This window comes from Canis lupus, chromosome 27 (genome assembly GCF_048164855.1).
Source record: "Canis lupus baileyi chromosome 27, mCanLup2.hap1, whole genome shotgun sequence".
NCBI classification, from domain to species: domain Eukaryota; kingdom Metazoa; phylum Chordata; class Mammalia; order Carnivora; family Canidae; genus Canis; species Canis lupus.
This window is the reverse complement of record NC_132864.1, coordinates 17,215,145-17,240,251: the sequence shown is the minus strand read 5'-3', so window position 1 is coordinate 17,240,251 and position 25,107 is coordinate 17,215,145. Positions and strand designations below refer to the sequence as shown.

General features: G+C 51.8%; 1 protein-coding gene across 1 annotated transcript; it reads right to left on the bottom strand.

Moving 5' to 3' along the window:
- Positions 1 to 1,204: 1,204 nt before the first annotated feature.
- Positions 1,205 to 24,881, bottom strand: PLBD2 (phospholipase B domain containing 2). The gene is made up of 12 exons (XM_072802620.1): positions 24,577 to 24,881; positions 17,895 to 17,988; positions 14,724 to 14,882; positions 12,909 to 13,009; positions 12,493 to 12,707; positions 7,256 to 7,353; positions 4,782 to 4,942; positions 4,067 to 4,162; positions 3,752 to 3,823; positions 2,966 to 3,118; positions 2,308 to 2,470; positions 1,205 to 2,119 (listed from the first exon to the last, which is right to left on the bottom strand). The coding sequence occupies exons 1-12, from the start codon at positions 24,864 to 24,866 to the stop codon at positions 1,952 to 1,954; spliced, it is 1,770 nt and encodes a 589-aa protein (XP_072658721.1). The 5' UTR covers positions 24,867 to 24,881; the 3' UTR covers positions 1,205 to 1,951.
- Between the last annotated feature and the right edge of the window lie 226 nt (positions 24,882 to 25,107).

Genomic DNA, 25,107 nt, shown 5'->3' with positions numbered 1-25,107 from the left:
CAGAACCAACCCTCAACCCGAGAGGCAGATGAGGCTGGAGTTGTTCTGACATGAAGTCCTTCCTGATATCAGAATGATGTGATCACAGAACCACTGGGAGCAGAGTAGTGAGCCCCCCATCTCTGGGGGTATGTAAACTGACACTGGACACCCACTGGACTTGGAAGGAGTGGACTTGAAATGAATGTCACACAAACCCTCTCAGAACATCAAATGCAGTCTTCCAAGGGGAACATGTGCTGAAGGTGGTGTAGGAAAGTAGAAGAGGGCCTGTCGGGCTCCTCAAGGCCTGGCGGGGCCACCACCACACCACCCACGACAGCCCCAGGCAATTTACTGAATCCCTAAGCCCAGAGTGATGCTTGAGACCCCTCAAGCCCCTCAGGACATGATGCAGATGCACACGGGCCTGCAGAGCCCCTACCCACCCTGACAGAGGGGCTGTGAGACTCAGGGGAGACTGCAAAACCTGCCCCACGCCCGCCTGGACGCAGCCCCAAACACGGATTTCCAGCCAGGAGAGACAGACATGTATTTTATAGGGGATGGCCTCAGAATTCTACCTACAGGACAGAGTAGGACTGAAATAGTGCTCAGTTCAGGGAAACCTTCCCAGAACAGGATTGCTTCCAGCCTCGACTGTCCCACTTGATTCAGCACAAAACCCCCCAAAAAGGCAGGCAGACCCCTCTGACCACTATTAAGAGCCAAGGCGCCGAGGACTGGGGTTGACCAGCTGGCTAAGATCAGTTGGTGACAGATTCTGTTTCGTGTTGGCCTGTATCCCACAGTGGGAAAGTCTTGTTGGTTAACAAGGCCCTGGGATAGCACCCAGAGCAAAGTAGGTGCTCACTGAACATCTGGATGGACAGATATAGATGAATGAATAGGTAGACGGGTGGATGGATGAAAGAGATGAATAGATGGGTGGACGGAAAATGGATGGCTCTATGGATGGATGGGTGGGTGGGTGGATGGTTCTATGGATAGATGGATGGGTGGGTGGATGGATGGATGGACGGTTGGGTAGGTGGATAGATGACTGTGCAGATGGACAATGGGTGAGTTAGCAGGTGAATAAATGAATAGATTAGACAGAAGAATGGACAGGAGAATGCATCGGTAGATGGTGTAGAACCCAAGCCAGTGAGGAGAAAGGACCCAGCCCAGCCTTCCCTACTGCCCCAAAAAACACAGCACAGGAGCCACGGCCTCTCATTTAATGGCAGCACAGTCTGCAATTTGGTTCCTACAGCAGGGGAGCTGTGGGCACCACCCTGAGGCCAAGGGCAGGCCCAAGTTGGGAGGCAAGGGGCATGAGGCTGCAGCATAGGGGCTGACACTCTTGTCTACCCCCGAAGGCCCCTCCAGCCACAAGTCACCAGAAACTTTGGTTTTTGTTTGCTTTCAAGTTTCTGTCCTCAGGGAAGTTGCCCAGAAGGGGAAGCAAGGGGGCTGCTTCCTGAGGGAGCAGAGCAGCTAGGGCTGGGAGACAGGAGGATGGATGCCAACCGGAGGCAACGCCCAGATCTCAGGGCTGAAACCCCCAAGTCCCAGAGCCACGGGCCGGAATGACACTGGAGGCAGGGACTGGAATGGTCCCCTCCTGCTCTACCAGGGGTCCCAAGTCCCATCCAAGGACCCCTCCCAAGCCCTCGAGATGGGGCAGCATGAGGACAGGGCCCCAGCACAGGGGAGAGAGACAAGCAGAGTAGAGGAGAGAGGCAAGGAGCAGGGGCGGCATCCCCCCACTTAAGGGGAGCCAACGACTCAGTTCTGGGCCCCATTGGACTCCACATCCCAGCCAGGAGACGACCCAGACAAGAGGGAACCTGGCACACCCAGGTCCCAGACCTGGCAGGGAACGAGGCCCATGGAGTGGGCAGGCAGGAGGTCAGGGCGGCAGCCGGCAGATGGCCCTGCTGGGGGTCAGCAGCGCAGAGAAGGAGGCTCAGTCCCACCAGGTCTCAATGGGCAAGAACTTCCAGACGTCAGGCTGGCCCATGTGTAGCAGGCCGCTGAAAGGCGAGGAGCTCCACTGGAACGGGGGCACCTGGTCCCACGTCGGGCCACTGACCGCAATGATGTGAAAGGCCTTGGCCAGAGCCATGCTGGTCATCTGGGGGCCAGGGCAGAGGTCGCTGAGCCCAGCCCTAACTTTGACCCCACCCACAGCCCAATGCTGACCTTGCCCTTCCACCCTGCCATCTGCTCTGACCCAGCCTTCACTTCCTCCCGTCCCTGCTCCAGCCCAGATGGCATCCAAGCCCACCCACTGCCCCCAGGCACCGGGGCGCAGGGCAGCACCTTTACATCTATGCCCCCATGGGAGCGCTGATGCAGGGCCTGGAAAGGGTAGGAGCCATTGGCCGGGTTCAGGTCTGAGCGGGCCGAGATGGCATTCTCTGCGTTGGCCTGGGGGCTGCAGGCTTTGCACAGCGACAGGGGGTCGTGCAGGAAGTCATTGTACCTGGATGTGGGAAGGGAGGGGGCATCAGGCGTGCCAGGAAGAGGAGGCCGAGGTCCCCAGGCCGGCAGCCCCAAATGGGCTTCCCTCACCCTTCACCTCTTCATTCCATGCCCATCATCTCATCCGCTCAGGCGGCCCTTTCCCTGGGGCCCCCCATCCCGACCCAGGCGAGATGCCCCATCCTACCCCTGTATCGCATTTCTAGGGGCTCAGCGAGCCCTGGCTATGCACCCACATCAGTGTGAGTGCTTGATGGATTTAGCATCTCCCACAGCCAGGGTGCTTGCTCCCTGCTTTGTCCCATTTCTCTGGTATTTGAGTATGGTGCTCAGCAGTGGGTGGCCCCTCAACAGATGGTCAGCACCCTCACCTGTAAATGTGGTTACAGTTCGCTGCCACCCTGTGATCCCTGGGCTTGCGGTGAAGTTTACGCAGATGCCAGTAAAATGCACAGAAAGCTCTATGGGACTCGGGGCTCATGCTCTTCCAACATACCTCATAAGCCGGAGCATGGAGTCTAGGTCATGCACCAGTGACTGGTTCCGCCGGAAGATTCGGGCCCGGGGACTCCCATCATAGGAGAACCAGTCCCCGTACTGGGCCACCAGGGCCTGCAACCCACTGGCGTTGAACACACTCTCAAAGTACCTACAGAGAACAAGGATGGTCACTCACGATCTCTGTCCACGCGAGCTGTGGCTGGGGATGTGGAGGGGCAGTCACAGCACAACATTATCACTGACAACTACGAAAGGACAGCACAGTAACATCTTCTGTTCATGTTGCGGGGGGTGACTTGGGGGGGTGACCAAGCTCAGGCTCTGTGGTCCGAGAGACATGGGTTCAGATGCTGACTTCATCACTGAACAGCTGGGGAACGTGCCTCACGGAAGTCAGGCATTTGCTGGAGGCCTCAGTCTCCTCATCTGTGAAATGGAAGCAGGGACCATGGCCACCACTCAGTGGCTGTAAGATCAAACCTCTCATTCGGCAGAGCACAGTGAGCATCCAGAGGTAATGGCTGAGCAGCCCGGTTACAGCAGACGCAGTGGGGGAGCCACAGCAAGGGTCGGCACCTGAGCCTGACCACCCCCAGGACCCTACTATGGGCACAGACCTGAGCTCCACAACCGTATCCCAAAACTGGCAGGGCTTTCCTGGCCACAGAAAGGCCAGAGTAAGTTCTTTGCTCTGTGGGTTGAAAAGATCCTGCGAGGAAGGACCCCTGACCAGTAGGGAAAGCTGAGCAGGGGAGAGGCAGGTATGGGGGTGGGGACATACGGTATGTTGTAGCTGGCCCAGTAGGTCTTCTGGTAGAGTTCTGAGGTCTTATCAGCCACCACCACCATGCCCCTGGGACCGAGAAGAGAGATGGGGCAAGACTGGTGAGAAAAGGGGCACCTGCGAGTACTGCCCTGCTTAAGAACCCCTGATGACTCCCCACTGCCCAGAGGTAGATTATGTCCTGGATCTTTTGCCCCAGTCAGGGGCTGCCTCCCGCTCCCACCTGGCCTGCCTTTGAGTCATGTCTCCAGACCTTTGCCTAGGCAGTTCTCTCTGCCTGGAGCACCCTGCTCTCCTTCCCAGGGTACTCACGGGATCTGCTCCAGGATGGTGAGCACCCTGTTCCCAGGGCTAGGCCCACCAGGGACAAATGCCTTATAGTCCACGATCATCCACTGGTTGTTGTACCTGTCATGGCCAAGGAAGGAGGACTGAACACACCTTGCCACTGCCCCAGCTTCCCCATCCCCCAGTGCCCCATACCACCAGGAATCAAGGGAAAGGAGTGACATGGGGGTGGGGGGCGGTGTCCTGCAATCTGACTGTCACCCTGACACTGCAGCTTGACCTGGTATTCTCAGCTCTCATCATGCTGTCTGTCTGCTCCAGAGAAGTCTTTGGTTCTCTAGTGCTTACTGGAATAAGGGTCAATTCTGCCCAATGCTCTAAGACCCTCCTGTGTCTCTAGCTTACAGGGAGCCCATCTGCCCATGCCCACCTGCTCAGATGGCCCTCGCCCTGTCTCCAGAGCCCTCAAATTCTAAATTCTCTTCCTGGCCTCCCTCTGGGGCCTTTCCCTGGTTGGAAGAACCTGCAGGGGAGATGTAAAGCCCCAGTTTCCCTAAGTATAAAACAAGGGAGAAGACTCTAAGACACCTTCCAATTCCAAAAAGAACCATGAGGGGGCTCGGCAAAGGGTGTGGGGTGTGTGGCCCTGGTGCCATGTCAGGTCCCTTGGGGTCTGACTGTTGAGGGGGGAAGTTGGTCCATTTCTTGGGTGAGGTCACAGTGCCAGGAGCCCACTCACGTGCCACTGTTGAATTTCTTGAAGATGTCTGCCCAGGAGTCCCCATCCAAGGCCAAGCGGTTGGCCACAACATTACGCACCCACTCCAGCACACAGTTCTTGGGCTGCACATACTTCCACAGAGCTGGGTTCCTGTTGCCGATGGTAGTTTCCAGGGTCACCTGTGGAAGGGCCAAGGGGGCGCTGCACTGAAGGGCCACCTGACTTACAGCTAGGGCATGCTGCCACCAAGTAGCACTGCTATATCAATCATGGTCCATACGTTGGCCACAGTTCTTTAAAACCTCATGTGCTGGTTTGTGTGCATGTTCCTCACTGGTTCCCTGGTTGAGCGCTGAGGAGGATTCACAATCACGCATTCAGCTTTGCCCTGGGGACAGGCCCTGAGAGAGCCCGAGGTGCTGCTCCTATGGACCCAATCTCCCAACCAAGTCGGTCAGCTCTTTCCCTGAAGGGACAGCATCCCATTTCTACCCGTTCCTTGCAGTTCTGGAGGGAAAGTCAGGCGGCTGGAGGCTATTAGCTTGGAATCTCACAACCCCCTTGGGAAAACCCAGCACGGCTATTAATGCTGCTTTTTACTGAAAGGTAAACTGAGGCCTGAAGAAGCTAAGACAGTGCCAAAGGTCACAGCTGGTAAGTGGATAGGCCAAGACTCGATCACCAGACTTCCAACTCTTAAATCAATGCTTGTTCCTTTATAACAGGATATTAGCATGCTTCCTCCTTTTTTATACAAAGCCCAAAAAACAGCTAAAAGATAGCAATAGCCATAAATGTGATATTTAAAAGAAGAATCTGGAAAGCAAGCCTCTTGAGAGGAATGCCCAGCTGGGAACACCTTCTTCCGCTCCCAGCCGTAGCTTCCTTGTCCCTCAACTGGCTGTTCTCAGCATCCAAAGCCACTGCCAGGATTCCAATCACCGTGGCCTAGAAAGCCCTGGAAGGCAGTCTCCCCTCTCAGGATGGGGGAATTCTGGACCTGGGGTAGTACTCAGGGAGTCTGCAGACTTGGAGTTGAAAATACCACCTCTTCATTCCCACCACCACCAAACTGAAACTCAGCATCTCTCTCCACTGTGAGCACGGGTGACGCACCACTGTGACGTTTATGGTACCCGAGACTGTCACCTACAGAAATCAGATACATTCCCACCACACAACAGGGTCGCTTGCACCTATCTCAAAATATCATTTATGCTCCCCGTTCCTTTCCAATTATGGTATTTAGCACACCCACTACCAGAGCTTACTTACTTAATAAGTTAACAAAACAAAACAAAAAAGTTAACAAAACAGCACATATATGATATTTAAAGGTTATTTACATAATATTTTATAAACACATTTCAATATCACTGGTTTCCTTTATGATCCCATATACTTTGGTTTATGCATTTAAAAATGTTATTCTGAGAAGGGGTTCATAGCCCCCTAAGACTGCCAAAGGAATCTGTGGCACAAAAACAGAAGATCCTGATGGGGCGCCTGGGTGGCTCAGTTAAGCATCTGCCTTCGGCTTGGGTCACGGTCTCAGGGTCTTGGAATCGAGCCCCTCACGTTGGGCTCCCTGCTCCATGGGGAGCCTGTTTCTCCCTCTCCCTTTGCCCTTCCCCCCACTCATGCTCTCTGTCAAATAAATAAAATCTTAAAAAATAAAAGACCGTGATGGAAAGTAAATTTCCTGCCAGGACACCTCCCAGGTAACCAGATGAAACCTTTTCAGTCGTCTTTCCCCAGACTGTCCCCTCCTTTCCCCAGCCAGACTGCATTAAAGGGGATCTCCAGCCTACGACCTGGGACCTGGCCCTCTCACACCTCTTTGCACATTCAAGGGGAAAATAGCAGAAAAAGCAAGCGCCCCTTGTTGCCACTCCAGCAGGGAACTGGCACTTTCCGCTTGGAGGGTATTTTTTACAGCGATGTTTTTTCCTCCTCCGCATGTTGCAATCTCAGGGCTCAATGCCCTGGTGAGGGGTGCCAGGAACAGATTTCTAAACAAGTCTGGACCCCAGCCAGGAAAACCGATAAAAACAAAACACTGTAAACAACATCTATTCAGAAAACCTGGCCCAGTTAGAGGGAATTTGAGGAAGGCAGGAGGGGAGGCAGGATGAGAAACAGCAAGGTCATGGTGGAGGGAGGAATGGCTTATGCTCAAGACATCCGAGCAAAATGGGGTCACTGAGGTCAAGAATATTGCAAAAGGGTCTCAAGACCAGAGACTGCTGAGGGCTGGCTCAGAATGCAGAGTCCCGGTGGGGAGGGGGGCTGTAGGATTTGGCTGCCAGGGAGGGATTGGGTCTCCACTTGTAAGAAGCCACTCACCCCTCCCCTAATCCTGTGGTCCAAGTACCACAGCAGGAGAACAGGCCCCAGTGCAGATGGTGGTGGGGGCCACATCCACCCACCTGCCCAGAGCTGCCAGGTGACTGTAGCCCCGGAGAGAAAGGCGACACGGGAGGGACACTCACCAGTCCGCTGCCCATGATGTAGAAGTCATCACAGGAGAAGAGGGTGCCAGGGTAGGATGAGAAGACCAGCTTGTTGCCAGGAGCCAGGGGAGAGTTCTCTGTGGAGGGGAGAGTGAGCCCAACAAGGGGGGAGGGTGCAGGTCAGACAAGCCCACTTAGGGACCCCCGAGCCCCAACCCAAGAGCCAGAGTGTCCAGGTGGGGAGCAGCAGGCCTCATGGGGTGCCTCCATCTGTTCTGATATTTTAGCAAAACAGGACATTTGTGGTGTATGTGTGCACATGTGTGTGGTTGTGTGTGTGCAAAAAAGAAAGCTAGTAGCAAAAAAAAAAAAGATATATACACATACATTTCTTTACAAACATGTTCTGTTTGCTAAAATCTTTTTGGCCTTTTTTTTTTTTTTTAAAGATTTTATTAAGTAATCTCTACACCCAATGTGGGGCTTGAACTCACAACCCAGACATCAAGATTCACATGCTCCACTGAGCCAGCCAGGCAACCCTTCCCCTACTTTTTTTTTTTTTTAATCGAAAGATCTATCATAAAAAAGATAATCCAGAGGGCAAAAAACAGAAGTCTGAGCACATGGGCTTTGTTTTTTCATTTTCCAGCTTTACTGAGGTATAACTGACAAAAATTGTCTGTACTTAGGGTGCGCAGTGTGAGAATGTGACGCATGCACGCGCTCATACTGTGAACTGATGAGCACCATCAAGCTAACAAGTGCACCCATCCCCTCACACAGTCACCATTTTTGTGTGTGGCGAGAGTGCTTGAGATCTCTCCTCCCTGAAGATTTCAAGTGTCACGACACTACTGTTAACTGTAATGCTCCACCTTAGGTCCCCAGAACCTACTTGAAGTCTGTGGCTTCACCCTCCTCCCCGCTCCCCCGCCCCCGCCCTGGCAACCACTGCTCTAGTCTCTGCTTCTAGGAGCTCCACTCTCTAAGATTCCCCGTAGAAGTGAGATCATACAGCACTTGTGTTTCTGTACCTGGTTTATTTCACTTCACATAATGCCCTCTGGGTTCAACCACGTTGTCAGAAACGGAAGGATTTCCTTCTTTTTTATGGCAGCTGTAAGGAGTTAAGTCCCCAGACTCAGAAGTTAAGTGTTGGTGGCACAAGGTGGGTGTGTAGGCTGGCTACAATCGAGGGCACCGTATACCAGACCAGCACTTGTCAAGGGATGGGGTTCGGGTACAATGGGTTCTGAGGCAGGTGTGAGGGTACCCGGAGGGACCACAGGAGCCACTTCCATGTAATTAACAAAGAAACAAACATTAAAAGGGCAAAATCATAATTAAACAGCTGGAACTGGAGGGGAAAACCACCAATATGAATGGTGGTTCTCTGGGGGCAAGAGGCAGGGTGGGGTACAAGCAAGTTTTATTGCTTCTCTGTGCTCAACCATATTTTCTAATATTCTATAGTGAACACGCATTACTTAAGCACTTTGTTTTCATTACTAAAAATTACTAATTTTTAATTCACCTTCTGGAAGCCAGAAGGTGAAAATAGCCTAAACGTCCATCAATAATAACAGATAAACAAGTTGTCATCTATCCACACGATGGAATATTTAGCCATAAAAAGGAACGGAGGACTGACACTAATACAACGTGGATGAGCCCTGAAAACATTACACTAAGTGAAAGCTGCTGGTCACAAGAAAGCCACTACTGTACAATTCCATTCACATGAAACGTCTAGAATGGGCAGATCTGGATGGCTCAGTGGTTGAGTGTCTGCCTTTGGCTCAGGTCCTGATCCTGGGGTCCTGGGATCAACTCCTGCATTGGGATCTCTGCAGGGGGCCTGCTTCTCCCTCTGCCTGTGTCTCTCATGAATAAATAAAATCTTAAAAAAAAAAAAAAAGAATGGCAGATCCACAGGGAGAGAAGGCAGATCGCTGGTTGCCAGGGGCTGGTGGGAAAGGGAAAGGGGAGGGACTGCTGACAAGGGGTGTCCTTCCAGGGTGATGAAGATACTTTGGAACTAGACACAGGTGGTGGATGCATGGCATCAGGGATGTCCTAAATGCCCCTGAATCGTTCGCTTGAAAATGGTTCACTTTATGTTATGTGAATTTCAATTCCACAAAATAAATAAACCAATAAGTAGATCAACCACCGGAATTTTTTTTTCCAATTACCAGAAATTTTAAAATATTAGTGCAGGTTTTATTTTCTTCTAGAACAGGCAAAACTAACCTAACAGAAAGGAAACTTGAAGAGGGGTTGCCTAAATAATAACTACAGAGGGCACAGGGAAGCTGCCTGCAGGGTGGAAATGTTCTCTGGCATTACTGAGTGGTGGGTTTGTCCAGACCCACCAATATATACATCCTACATGTGTTTAAGCTGTCCATCAGTAAAGTTCATACAAAAAAAAAACACCTCAGCCCAGGATATCATTTATCACCCATAAGAATGGCAAAAATTGAAATGAACCATAACATCCAGTGCTGGCAAGGTTGAGGGGAAAGCTGACACATGCTCATAGACTTGTGGACAAGTGTAAAATGGCCCAGCCACTTTTGGAGGTAATTAGGCTGTATGTATTCAGAGACTAAAGTACTTAACTATGCCTATCTTTTTTTTCTTTTTTTAAAGTGGGCTCCACACTAAGTGTGGAGCCCAATGCTGGGGTTCAACTTACAACCCCAAGATGAAAACCTGGGCTGAAATCAGGAGTCGATGCTCAATCAACTGAGCTACCCAGGTGCAACTAGTAATGCCCATCTTTTTTTTTTTTTTAATATTTTATTTCTTTATTTATTTGAAAGAGAGAGAGAGAGAACAAGTGAAGGAAGGACCAGAAGGAGAGGGACAAGCAGATCCTGCGCTTAGGTGCAGAGCCTGACATGGGGCTCAATCTCACAACCCTGAGATCATGACCTGAGCCAAAATCAAGAGTCAGATGCTTAACTGACTGAGCCATCCAGGCACTTCTACTTATGCCCATCTTTTAATCCAGCATTTTCACTTGGGGGCGCACTTGTCTTGCCGCACCATCATCTGAAGCTCCAAAGACTCAACCGGACATCCTCAATAGAGAACTAGTTAAAAGTTTAACATCAGCTGTTAAAAGGTAGACTGAACATGGTAATATCCAAAATCCTATATGGTATGATCTTATTTATGTTTAAAAGAAACCCAGAAAGTAAAATGTTCAGGGTGGCGAAGGTGGATATGCATCATTGTCCATTTAGCAAAATCCATACAACCATACTATTCAGAGTGAACCTGAATGTAAATTATGGGCATTGGTAGATCAGTTGTAACAAACGTACCACACCAATGCAACATGTTCATAATAGGAGAAAGGAGCAGGAAGGTATATGAGAACTCTGTATCATCTACCCAATTTATCTGTAAACTTGGAGATTGTCTAAAAAGTAAAACCTATTAACTAAAAAAAAATGGATCGTGTATACACAATATAAGTCAACCCCCAAATCTAGATGGATCCAAACCAAAATGGCAACAGGTATCCTCTTAGGAAGGGTCTGGAATTTGGAAGAGGGTATCACAAGAGATCTATTTCTTCATTCACTACTAGAATTCGTGTCCATAAGAATGTATTCACATATTACTAGCATAATAAACATCAGTGAAAACAAATGGGAAAATAAGGTACATTTTAGTCTACGGAAAAAAAAAATATTCACAGAAATTACCTCCTGTGGGCTATGGAGTATTCAAGTGATTTGGGGCTCAAACTCAAAACCCCAAGATCAAGAGTTGCATGTTCTACTGAAGGGCCAGCCAGGCGCTCCCTTGCATAGGATTTTTTTTTTCAGGAGATACTACACTGTTCATGAATCAATCACAACGACCATGATCGATCTATGGCTACAAACAACAACATGGATGAACCTCACAGGCATTATGCTAAGTGAGAGAAGTCAGACACAAGCGAGCACGTGCTGTATGTTTCTACATACAGAACATTCAAAATCAGGCTCATCTATGCTGTAAGGGGTCAGAGGGAGGTTATGCTGGGGTAGAGATAAGTGCCTGGAAAGGGACCTGAGAGCAGCTTCTGGGGGCTAGGAATGTTCCGTTTCTCAGTCTGGGTGCTGTGCACAGATGTGTGCGTCTACAAATACTCCAGCTACACAAGTACAATGTGCACATTCCTCTGGATACATGTCAACTCCGAAATTTACTTAAGTTAATGGGCATTAGATTGTTTCCAAACCATTACTGTAGTTGACATCCTTGTACACCATCTCTGTGCGGAAGCCGAAATGTTTCTCTAGGGATAGATCTGGGCCAAGAATTGCTGGACCACGAGAGTGACAGATTTTGAATTTCATCAGATACCGGCTAGGTTCTTCCTCAAAGTGGCAGCGCCAACCGTTACTCGCATTAGCAGAGGATGTGGGTATAGATTTCCCCAGCCCCTCGCCACCACCTGGCAACATTTGGTTTTTTTTTAGTTTCGCCAAGGAGGATGCACTGTAAACATTTGGCAGTGGCTACCTTTGGGGTGGACACTGGGGCCAGGGATCAGGGTGGGGGGCCACTCTGGGGTACTTGGACCTTAGTTGCAAAGTTTTCACATTCGACAGGAAGAATGTATTCATGTGCAGCCGGGTGTTTGTGCTGAGTATCGGCTGTAATTCTTCCCATGGTGCACCCTGTAGTGGGGCTCCAGGACTCCTCACATCAGATACTGGGCTGTTTCCCCACCTCTCAAATCTGAGCTGGTCACCTGCCTTGCTTCGAGCAACAGAATGTTGTGTCAGTTTCAGTCAGCCATTGAGAGGCCTTCTGCACGGCCCTGCCCAGATGTCAGGAGAATGAGCGGGAGCTACCCAGCTGCCCCAACACCCAGCTGAAAGCCACCCCCAGACATGCAGATGAGGCCACCCTCGGTCAGCCAGCTCACCCCGGCTGGCTGCAGAAGCATCAGTGGCCCAGCCAAGATCAGCCAGGCCTGGCCCAAACTAACAAGACTATCCAGCTGACCCACAGACACGAGAGCAAAAACAAATGGCTGTGCTTTTACGCTTCTGTTGTCTTAAAATTGGGAGTGATTTGTCATGCAAAAAGAGGTAACTGGTGTACCTTGTGAAAAGGAGCTAACAGAAAACAAAAATGTTAAAAGTGAGATGGACTCCTAGGGCACAGCGTGTACAGGGCCAAGGTCCACACCTCCTAGTGCCCTCCCCCAGCGTGCCACACGCACGCTCACACACACAGATACACCCACGTCCACCCACCTTGGGGGTCTTCCCGGAACTGGAACCAGTACTTCTTGATGATCCGCAGCATGTTCTGGTAGGAGCTCCAGGTGTTGTGGGCAATCAGGAGGTCACTCTGGCCGGGCAACAGCTTGATGAGGGCAGAGCAGGAGCCAGAGCCCATAACGTGCTTGGTCTTGGTCTTATTCAGGGCTGGCTCTAAGTCTCCCAGGTCCCCAGAGAGCTGCAACAGGCTGAGGAGGGCAGGGGTGCCAGAGGGTTACCATGCCAGCCTGCTGGGAGTGTATTCACATACCCCTTTCACAGAGGAGGAAGCTGAGGCCCTGGAAGGCTGGGCCAGGAGGCAGCAGAATGGGTACTAGAACCCAGGTCTGTCTGATGGTAAGATGCATGGCCCTCTCCCCTACCCTGTCCGCTCCGGGAGTGGCACTTACAGGAACCCCAAGGGTTTGATGGTAAACCTCCCAGTTGGAAAGGTCATACTGCCTTCATAGCTGTCCTCGAGGCCTTTCAGCTGCAGGAGGGTCAGCCGCACCTAGGGGGAGGGGCAGATGGGGTGAGGCCTCCCCACCCGGGCTCATGCCTTCTCCTGTAATGGGAGGGGCTCTGGCCTGGGGATCCAGATAGGGCAGGAGTGGCCCAGGTGCATCCCCCAGGATCCAGACAGCCCTGACCACCCCTTCCCCAGCACCCACCCTCTCTCTTGCCATCACTTAGTTAACTATATGTTTCTGCCCTCTGCCAATCTAAATCACCCCTACTTAAGAGCCCAGATCAATGTCACCTCCTCCAGAAAGCCTCCCAGCCAGCCCTGACCCACTGTCAACTGCTCTCTAATCTGAGCTTAACTAGTGGCTGCGCTGCTGCCTCAGGGCACAGGTCTCATTAGCTAACTTCTCCCCACTGTCATTGTCACTGTCACTGTTCTCTAACTAGGGGAGATCATCACTGTGTACCCCATAGGGTCAGCGCTGAGTATATACCAGGCACTTCGTGAGCATCTGCTAGAGGGATGGATGGATGGACAAGAGGATGGACAGTCAGGCAGCACCGAGCATGGCTGCTAAGATACATAGAAGGGAAGAAAGGACTGAGAAGTAATCGTCCAGGTGGATGGCAGGGTGGTCAGAAGGACAGATGTCCAGGCGGTGGCACAGGCTAGATGCGCAGACAGGACAAGACAGATCCATTCTCTCATCTATATGTATTCAACAAACATTTACATATAAAGCACCTACTATGTGCCAGCTCTCGTGCTGGGCGCCAGGGATACCATGGTGTGCAAAGCAGATGTGATCCCTGCCTTGTCCTCGTGGGCTCAAGTCTAGTTGAAGACAGACTCTAAATCCCTTACTAGAGCATCACAGGAAAGTATGGGGACAGGACAGAGGTGAGGGGTGGGAGGTAAACCAGGCAGAGGGGGAAGAGGAAGCGCTCTAGGCAGAGGAGCAGAAGATCGTAAGTCCTGAGGCAAGAGGTAACAGAGGTAACAAACACATCTTGTTCCAGAAAGCAGGAAGTCAGGGAGGCTAGACTATAGAGCGAGGAGGTCAGCAAGAGCCAAAGCTGGGGATGGAGAGGGTGCAAAGGAGTGTGGGCATCATCCCCAGGGACCAGGGTGGCCCCTGGTGGGGAGAATGAGTGGCCATGATGAGACTGACACTTCAAGGTGCTTCGAAGGCTGACGGCTGGGAGGGAAGGTGGGGAATGAAGCAGATAAAGTGGCTGGTCCGAGTGGGCTGGGCAAGTGAGTGGGAAGAAGTGCAGGGGGGAGGTGAACAGGTGGATAGATGGTGGGCAGGGAGATGGACAGGCAACCACATGGGGTACGTCAATGGTTGGGGGGTGGGAGAACCAAGAACTGGCCTAAGATGGGAGGGGAGTGGCAGATGGGAGAGTAAAAGATGGGTAAGCCTGTGTGTGGTGCATGTGCTAACAAACTACCTGTGGATGGATGGATGGATGGATGGATGGATGGGTAGGTAAGAGGGAAGGGGGGGTGGGGGGAGGGGGAGGGGAATGAATGGAAGATGGAGAGACAGGTGGGTGGGTGGGTGGATGGAGAGCAGAGAGGGAAGGGGGGAGGGAGAGGATGAATGGAAGATAGATGGATGGGTGGGTGGGTGGATGAAGAAGGGAGGGAGAGAGAGAGGCCTGGCGAAGAGGGTGGGAGACGGGCAGGCCAGCCAGCTGGAAGGGGAGCAACCCCAGCCTGCTGTGCCCCTCAGAGCACAGGGGGCCACACGCACCTGATGCCAGTACGCAGAGTCCTTGTTCAGCTCTATCGCCTCCTGCATCCAGTCCAGGTTGGTCTCCAGGAATCTCCTGAGCCTCTCGCAGTAGCTGACTTCGTACTCAAAGGGGCCACAATAATTCACCACGGTGTTCATCCAGTGCATGTAGATGAGCTGTGGGGGGGGGGCAGGTGGGCGAGGGCAGGGGCGGGGTCACCAGGCTGCTCTCCTTGCTGTGGGCCCCGCTGGCCCCCGACTCACCCCTACCCAGGCCTCCAAGAAGCATGGTGCCCTGCAAGGCCCCCTCCGTGCCTCAGTTCCCACTGGCTCTCCTCCCCCAGAGGGCTAGTCACCCATCCGTCTCCCATCCCATCAGGGCCCGAAGCTTCTAGATGTCCCCCTCCTTTGAAAGCCCTCATTCAAAGTCTGTTCTAAACTGCGTCTCCTCTGTTACTGGAGACCTAAAAGATATGGGTGTATTTAGTCAATCAACTAACCACCCCTTTCGTGCCCCTACTATGTGCTATCCTCAGCTCCAAGGACATAGCAGTTAACTCACAAGTGAGTTCACATGGGCAAGTGAAGGCCAGTTCAACCAGCCCTCAAGAAGCCATCCACATGTCCCTGACCTGATGTGACATGAACAAGCCTGGGCTAGCCTCCTGGCAAGTTAAACACTACATCAGCCCCGTCACCCCAACTGACAGAGGGCCAGTCCCCAGGTATATGAATGAGGCCACTCTAAGCCAACCAGCTGCCCTAGCTGACCTGCCGGGATAAACCCAGCTAAGATCAGCCAGGCCTGGCCTGGAATCCCCAGTCCACCCACAGCTGACATTCCAGCTGGGGGAAGAAGGTCCCTTAGCTCGTTGCCCAGGTTCCCATGAATGGCATGCTGCATGGACACATTCAAACCTCACGGCAACTCTGTAAGGAAAGTGCTCTATCACCATTTCTGCGTCAGAGCTGAAGACATTGAGGCACGGGCAGATGATTACCTTACCCAAGGCCATCTGGGTAATGAATCACAGTGTCAAGATCTGAACCCTGGAAATGTGTGGATTTGTAATGTCTCAAAGCGTGGACCTCTCACTGTGCCAAGCTTGGCGGGGTAAGTTCCAGCTACACCCCTCACCACACTGGAAACATTCCCAAGACACATGGGTCAACGAGGGGATTGTGGCGGCACCCTGTACCCCGAGACGGACCGCTTGGGGACCCCTTGCTCCGTTGCCATCTCCATGAAATACATCCAAATTCTACTCTACCCTGGAAGCCTTAGTAAGATGCCACCTCCTCCGTGCAGCTGTCCACTACTTCCAGAAGCATTTCCCAAGTGCCTGTCCTACATCAGGCTCTGGCCTGGGTGCAGGGGACACAGCTGGGGACAGGACACAATCACCACTCACAAGAAGCTCCTGGGCCAGGGGGAAGGCAGCAGAACAAGAACGGTTAGTAACAGAGACTCTGGTCGGCCAGAGCTGGCGTTGAATGCTGGCTCCTCTGCTGACTGGCTGCGCAACCCCAGGTAAGTAACTTCGCCTCTCTGAGTCTCAGTGGGGTGGCCACACTTCCATCGGCAGCCTATAGGGCCCCTGAAAGATGGAATCTCGTCCCGTCCCATTCACTGCGCCTCAAACAGTACCAGCCTGGCCTAGTGTCTGAGCAGCTCCCCAGACACTGAGGTCCCAAAAGGACATCCCAAACTACTGCTGGGTGTCAGAATGAGGAGCAAGAGTTTTATAAAGGGGTGTCCCCTGTGTGCAGCCATCTGCCATGCGTACTTCCCCCCTCACCAGCCAGGATCCAGGATGTGTCCATGCTGCTTATTCCTCCCCAAAGCTCTATCATAGGGCACTTTGCATATGACCCATCTGGGTCCTCATTCACTGGTCAGTGGCACTTGGCTGTTCCCACTCTGGGGCTACTGCTCTAAGCACCTTAGGCTCATCCTCAGGTCATTCGGAGGGTATCAGGAACGGGGCCGCTGGGCCCTAGGGTTTGTGCGGCTCAATTCTATTATTGCCAAATGATTTTCCCAAGTGGGTGTCCCACCTCCCCTCATGCTGCAGGAGACGGGCTCTCACTGCAAAGTCTCACCCCCTTCTGATGTGGGCTGACTTCCCAAATTTATATCACTTTTATAAAGCCCCAAGTAAAGCAAAATTGTGTGTTGTCGGAGGATTTGGCACGTGTTATAAAACTAGTTTAACAAAAGTAAGAGAGTGGAAGTAATTCAAGTGTCCGTCCACTGACAGATGGATAAATAAAATGTGACCTGTCCACACAATATAGTATTATTTGGCCACAAAAAGGACTGTAGTACTGACACACTCTAGAACGTGGATCAATCTCAAAAACACAATGCTGAGTAAAAGAAGCCAGACACAAAAGACCACCCACTCATATGAAATGTTAAGAATAAGCAAACCCATGGAGGCAGAAGGCAGATTAATGGTTGCTGGGGGACGGGGTGAGGGAAAGAAGGGAGGTATGGGGTTTCTTTCTGGGGTGATGAGAATGTTCTGGAATTAGGTAGTGGTGATGGTTGCACAACCCTATGAATATACTAAAAACCACTGAATTATACATTCAAAAATAGTGAGTTTGGGGCACCTGGGTGGCTCAGTGACTGAGTGGTCTGCCTTCAGCTCAGGTTGTGATCGCGGGGTCCTGGGATCGAGTCCCACATCAGGCTTTCTGCAGGGAGCCTGCTTCTCCCTCTGCCTATGTCTCTGCCTCTCTGTGTGTGTCTCATGAATAAATAAATAAAATCTTAAAAAATAAATAAATAAAATAAAATAGTGAGTTTTATTGCATGGGAATTATATCTCAATATAAATGAATGAATGAATGGAAGTCACATTTAGGGTGATGGTGCCTCTGGGGGCAGGGGTAGAAAGGGGGCCTCAGAGGGATCAGTAACATTCTACGTTTTGGTCTGGATATTCTTTTATTGCTGTGCTTCGTGACTTGGAACATGGTATACATCCCTTATACGCATCAAATAGTATGTAGCCTAAGTTTTTAAAGAATGCACGTGAGCTTGCTCCTCAATTTGTGGAGGGCTGGGGGTGGGGGCATGGGGGCCCACTCTGCAGGCACCTCACCTCAGAACCCTTCAAAGCATCCTGGCAGGTACACTGTATGGGGTAGGAGCCCCAGGTTCCCCCACATGGCCCTTACCTCCTCAGACACAGCAGCCTCCACCACACCCGCCGCATAGGCCTGTAGGCTGTCATTATACTGGCCGTTCGTGCGCAGCTCCAGAAAGGCCCACCTAGATGGGTGGGAGAGGGGACACCTGGTCAGCACAGGGGCAAACGCAAAACCAGCCCTTGGCTGGGCACACAGCCATCCCCGGTGTTAAATCATTAAAAACATAGTGAAGAATTGTCATTCATGGGAATGGCCATCTGTTTTTGTGCACTCGGCAGGCTAAATCCCTAAAAGGGGAGCTGCTGGGCCAAAGGGCACATGTATTTTTAGTTTTAATAAGCACTGACAAACAGCAGCCCCCCAAAAGCTGTGCCAATCCATGTCCCGGCCCTGATAAACACACCAGCCAGTGTCAACTGAGGGCTTCCTCTGTGCCAGATGCTGTTCTAGTCACTTCTTGTTTACTAAGTCATTCAATCCTCATGGCAATCCTATAATCCTCCCAGGTAGGCACCGTTATTCCCCATAGAAGAGGTGCGGAGGGAATAGAGGCCAAGTTCCATGACTGCTGGAAGCCTGCACTACTGCCCAATCCTCCCTATCAGTACCCTCTGTTGTGAAACTTTGTGATCCTACCAATGGCTGAGTCCTTCCCTGCTCCACTGATTTGGGCTCAGCCATGTCATATGACTTGCTTTGGCTAATGGAATACAGATAGAGACCATGTGCCAGTTATAAGATTAGCCTTCAATAGGCCTCCTTTGTTGCTATTTGCCCTCCTATGCCTCTGCTACTGCCACTGCAACATGCCCCAGCCAGCCCACTGCTCCCAGGAACGTGACAGAAACATGGAGCAGACCAGGTCTGCAGACTCATAGCATGAAGCAGAGCTGCCCTGGCTGCCCCATGGATCCATGAGGATAAATGGTTATTTCTGGAGCCAGTGGGTTTGGTGGGTGGTTTGTTACACAGCACTGTGGCCCAACACTAACCAATATATTTGCCAAAGATTACAGGGCCAGCAAAGGGCAGAGCTGGGATTCAATTCCAGGCAGGATGGCTCCCACTCCTTCTGGGAAGCAGCACTTCCCATGCATCCATGCCACCTGAAGACCTTGTCTGGAAGCAGACTCTGATCAGGAGGTCTGGGGCAGGGCCTGAGACCCTGTATTTCTAACCAGCGCCCAGGTGATGCCAACGCTGCCACTGCCAGCCTGCAACCACGCTGGGCTAGAGACTACTTCGCCACCATGTGCATATTCCTGTCTGCCCACTCTCTCGCTTGAAATGATTCCTATTGATCTTTTTCATCTTTGCCAAGGCAATGGTTGAAAAATGCCATCACATTGTTTTAATAATAATCCTTTAATTAGTTAAATTACACTTGTTTTTATTTTTTCAATTTATTTAATTAATTTTTAAAGAAGGCTCCATGACCAGCATGGGGCTTGAACTCATGACCCCATGATTAAGGCCAGAGCTGAGATCAAGAGCTAGACACTTAACTGACTGAGCCACTCAGGCACCCCTACACTTGTTTTTAAATTTTTATTGGTCATTTACAGTTCTTTGGCTCAAGTGCTTTATTCACTTTTCTCCACTGTGTTTATCTTATTGATTTATGAAGTTCTCTATGTACACATTAGCCCTTTGCTTGTCACTAATATTGAAAATGTTTGCATTTTAATTGATTTTTTGCTTTTGTTTTTGCCATATAGAGGTTTCCAGTTTTTACGCAGCCAAATCTATCCATCTTTGGTTCTGGATTTCATCCTTGCTCCAAGGACACAAAATTATTCACCCAGGTGGCTTCCATAACTCGAGGAGAAACCAGTGTTAAGGCAATTTCTTTTTCTTTCTTTCTTTCTTTTTTTTATTTTTTTTTATTTTTACTTATTTATGATAGGCACACAGTGAGAGAGAGAGGCAGAGACATAGGCAGAGGGAGAAGCAGGCTCCAAGCACCGGGAGCCCGACGTGGGATTCGATCCCAGGTCTCCAGGATCGCGCCCTGTGCCAAAGGCAGGCGCTAAACCGCTGCGCCACCCAGGGATCCCTCTTTCTTTCTTTTTTTAAAGGTTGCATTTATTTATTTGATAGAGAGAGAAAGAGTACGAGCAGGGAAGAGAGGGAGAAGACAACTCCCTGCTGAGCTGGGAGCCTGACGTGGGAGAGGCTTAACTGACTGAGCCACCCAAGTGCACCTGTTAAGGCAATTTCTACTAAGAAAACGAGGGGCAATAGGAAGACACCAATGAGATCATGAAGAGCCTCCAAAACAAGGCAGAGCCAGGCTCAGCCAGGACAGTCTCGTGGGGAGCTGGCTAACACGGCACTGGAGAGCTCCAAGGCAAGAACAGCTCTGGCCTAGAGAAGACTCTGGAGAAGAAAAGATGATCAAAACATGCTCACCTGATACTTTTGGCAAGCTAGCCATTTTGAGAGTCCACTAGGTGCCAGACATCCAAAGGTGTGCAAAAGTGAATGACATTCAGGCCTGGCCTTCCCATAGCTATTGTGGGGGTGGTGGGTGCCTGGGGTTGGGGTGCCAGAATGTAAGCAGATAATGACATAACATGCCAGCTGCTATGATGAGAAAGGGGTGTCATATGCTGACAAGATGTCAGAGACAACATTAAAAAAAAAAAAAAAAAAAAAAAGATCAGGGCACCTGAGTGGCTCAGTGGTTAAGCATCTGCCTTTGGCTCAGGTGGTGATCCCGGAGTCCTGGGATCGAGTCCTGAGTCCTGAATCAGGGAGTCTGCAGTCCCACAGGGAGCCTGCTTCTGCCTCTGTCTGTGTCTCTGTCTCTCTCTGTGTGTCTCTCAGGTATAAACAAAATCTTTAAAAAAAAAAAAAAAAAGATTAGAGAAGGATAAACGATTGACTCAGGACAACCCTGTGTGTGAAAAGCATTTTATGCAAGCACGCATGCATGCATATCTATGCTCACACATATGCATGCACACTTAGGTCTATTTATGCATAGAAAGTTCTGGAAGAAAGAGCTAACAGTGATTATATATGGGGGGACTTACCTCACACATCCTACCTAAACCAGTGGGATCTTTTTTACCAAGTTAATTATTTGTATAATAAAACCAATAACATAAGAGACTTGAAAGGAGGAAGAGTAAAAAGTGATACTAACTCCTTCACCTCCACCCCCACCCCCTGCCCACCCTCATCTCCTTGTATGCTGCCTTGTTCCAAAGGGGTAATTTCATTTAGATGGGTTTTATTTACTTTGCCTGAGTTCTCAGAAGACCCAAATAGATGAATTTCCACCTATCTTTCCAGAACACTTTGGGTGGGAGATGTTCCCATTCAAGGGGTTTTGTTCTAAGCTACCAGACTTCAATGCTGGAGCCTCTGAAGGTTCTAAGGATCCCTCTGTGGCTTCAGACCCTAAGCCAAATCAAAAGATTCACCACCACCTCCCCAGGGTTGTCACCATCCTCACCACAGAAATAAGGCAGGCTAAGATGTGAGCCTAGATCTTTCAGTAAACCTGAAACTCTGCTCCATACTACCTGGCCCTTCCAGCCTCGGCGTCCCCGTCTGTAAAATGGGGAGGCTTGAACTCACGCAAATGGTGTCTAGATTCCTTCACACTGTGCAGATTGACAGCTTTGAGAAACCCTATCCCAATCCCTGATTAAAAGAAGACCACTGACAAGCATTTCTAAAGTTAAATGTATTCCTTAGACTGCTCTCTACTAAAGAACACGTCCTTCCTGCTTACTTGGTTCCAAAATAGTTGATCTCTTATGAGATAAAATTGACAGAGGTCAATAAACGCTGTTCTGTTTTTAATGCACTCACTTGACAAAAATAAAAAGTTGGCGGCACTAATCTGTTTTTCCAATCTTTGTTTTTTCTTTCTGGAAAGTCTATGGGCCACACTGTGATTTCATGTCTCATGGGTGCCTATCGCCTGACGACGTCTCCAGGGTCTGAAGAGGCCATGTCTGAGAAAAATCAGACCACTGCTGTGTGATGAGCACTCATAAACCTCCCCCAGCTCCACACCATGCTTCAGGGTACCGTGCTGTGCACCCCAGACACCCTACCCTACCTTATCTGTGGCTGCCACTCCTTCCTTGTTCTTGATGGGATGTTTACCTTTCCTGACTTCCAAGAACAGCTGGATGGTATTTATGCATTTTACTGAGCTGGGTTTCTCTGGTTACTTGGTGTATCTGAGTTGGTTCTATGCTTCTTAACAGGGTAATTCCCTCTATTGGTACCCACTTCCTTTTCCAACTTCATGGTGATTTGTGATTCGTGTCGGGCAGCAGGTGAGGGGGTCAGGGAAGGAGGAAAGGGTAGGGCTGGAAGGTTCAGCCTCCTTGGTACCAAGGCCACAGCCATCCTAGTGCAGGCTCTGCCTCCTGGGGCACGTCTGATGCCCAAGCACCAAATCCTAAATGTTTCAGGCCTTACAGCGAGTCATCACCCGTCCAAGGTCAGACACAGCACAACTGAAAGAGGACAGGTTATGCGGGGGAAGAGGACATGGAATTTATCCTGACAGTCCCAGGATCCCCCATGGCGAACAGTGGGGGACAGAAGGAGGAGAGACCCCCAACTCCAGGTATACAGAAGAGTATCCCTGTAATCCACTGGCCTCCGCTCTGAAAAATAAGAGAGTCACCGACGGTTCAGAGGTTCTGCTGATCAGGGACCAGGAAACCTCAGATGCCTTTCTTTCATCCTATCCCTGAGTTCAAAGAGGTCGATCTCTCTTTTTTTTTTTTAAGATTTTATTTATTTATTTATGAGAGACACACAGAGAGAGGCAGAGAGAGAGAAGCGGAGCCCGATGTGGGACTCGATCCTATGACCCCGGGATCATGCCCTGAGCCAAAGGCTCAACCACTGAGCCACCCAGCTGCCCCTAAGAGGTGGATCTTAAGGGCCTCAGTTTCCCTGCTTCCAAAATGGGGGCTTCTGATCCATTCTCCCTACAGCACAGCCCCCAGGGCTAAACGGGCAGACTGGACAGATAGAATGCTAGAAAGAGGACATGAGAGGGATAAGTGTGGAAGAGACCTGGGCTCTTATCTCAGGCCTCAGTTTCCCCAACTGTAAAATGGGGGCAGAAGACACCTGCTCCTTTTTCTTTCACTCATCCCTTCATTCAGTTAGCAAACAGAGGTGCTTTCTGTAATCCCAGTGAATTTCCCTCCAAGCCTCACCTTGAGGAGAAAAAATTGGTTTAGAGGGGCGAAGTGATCTGCCCAAGGTCACATAGAGAAAGAGCTGAAACACAAAGAGCTTTCCAACCAGCACGATCAAGGAAGTCTTCTCTCCACTTTCGTTTTCCATAATTTGGAGCAACACAGCGCTGTGGGGGCCTCCTGGGGACAAGGACGTCTCCCCATGCTGGGCCTCACCTCTGTGCCTCCTTCCTAGCTAGCATACAGGCTGAGATTTGTCATGCCCTCTTGGCTTTGCTAAGCAGAGCCAAAACCATGTGTGAGTCAGCAGAGAATGGGTCACCAGATTTCAGAGCCACAGAGCCACAGAGCTCTAGTTCCCTCCATGGACACTAGCCCACCCTGTGGCCTCCTCTCCCTGGGAGCCTTCCCAGATTAGCCCTGTCCAGCTCCTGTGTCTGCAGCAGATCCCCTCCTCACAATCTCCCCAACCCCCATCTCCGTCTCTCTGATCCCCTCCCAAGTACCACAAAGCATCAAAAAATGGGGGTGTCCTTGGTGTCCTGTATCTCCCCAACGCCTGCAGGAATTAATGCATGCCAGCCAAATGGATGGGAGCAGTGGGAGGGTGGTAGGAGGGGACTGAGGGTTTACTAAGATGGCCAACACAGCCTTGATCCAGGGCCCGAGCCCCGCTGACAAGGCTTTAGGCTAGATTTCGCCCACACCCACTGAGTCAGGTTATCTTCTGGCACTCTCTGTCTCCCCCCATTGAATCAAGACCCACCTTGCTCAGCTCTGTCCCCAGGGCCAAGTGCAACAGGTTAGCGAATGAATGGGCACAAGGCCCTGGGACGGGGCCTGAGAAGGGTACCACTCCATCTCCCAGCCAGAGCACATCCTCAGAATCTGAGCCACAGACAGGGAAATGGGAGCCCGGACAGGCAGGGGAGTCAGAACAACAGCCTGATCCCCAGCGACTACCAAGGAGGCCGGAGCACTTGGCTCCACGCTAACTAACTAGCCAAGTAACTTTCCCCTGGACTGGGAGGGAGGAGAGAAAGGAGGTGCAGACCCCAAGCAAAAATACTATGTGGGTCTACATGAATTCAGGGACCCTGGGTGTTTTCGCTGGCCTAGAACCCAGGCTCAGAAGCTGCCCTGGTTCTGGAATAGGCAGGGGGTTGGCACCTGTGGGGTAAGCCACAATCAGGGAAGTGAGAGCCTCTCTCGAGGAGCTGTCAACAGCCTTTGGCCCCAGGGGAGGCGTGGGTGGGGTGGGGGAGTGCTCGGGCCGATCCGGACGGAGGCAGTGGGGCCTGGGCGGCCGGGATGCGGCCTCTGGAGCAGCGGAGGCACTATCCCCCTGGCTAGGGCGACGGGCTGGTCCCCCTGAGCCGAGGGATGCTGCGCTGGCCCCCGCCCAACCCGGCCCCGGTCCGGGGCGCCGCGCCGCAGCCTCGGAGGCGGGAAACGGACCTGGAGGGAGCCGGGGGCACCACCTGGGGCAGCGAGGCGAGGCCGGCGCCGGGCCCCCCCAGCCTTACCCGGTGTCGCGGATGGCGTTGGTGAGGTTGGCCCAGGCCACGGCATCCGGGTGGAGGCCATCCACCAGCTGGAACTGGCCGGTCTGGGGGTCCAGGCGCACCGAGCGGCTGCGGGAGGCGGGCGGCACCGGCCCGCTGGGCCCCCACCGGCGCCCCGAGACCGGGGTCGCGCCCGTCAGGCCGCTCAGGAGCAGCCCGACCAGCAGGGCCAGCACCAGGGCCAGCGCCAGCGCCCGCGTCAGCGCCCGGGCCAGGCGGCCGCCCGGGGAGCCGTACAGCGGCGCCACCATCACCGCGCAGGGCCCGGCCCGCAGCCGGCTCACGTGACGCCCTCCGCGGCGGGGCGGGGGCGGGGCCGGAGGGGGCGGGGCCGGCGGGGGCGGGGCCGGAGGGGCGGGGGCGGGGCTTGCGCGAGCCCTTCCGGGGTGGGCGGGGCCCGGCGTAAAGGGCCAGCGGCGCCCCCTGCGCCACCGGCTTCGCGCGCTTCGCCCGACCGCGGATGCTTCAAACTGTCAAACCTTGAGAAAAGAC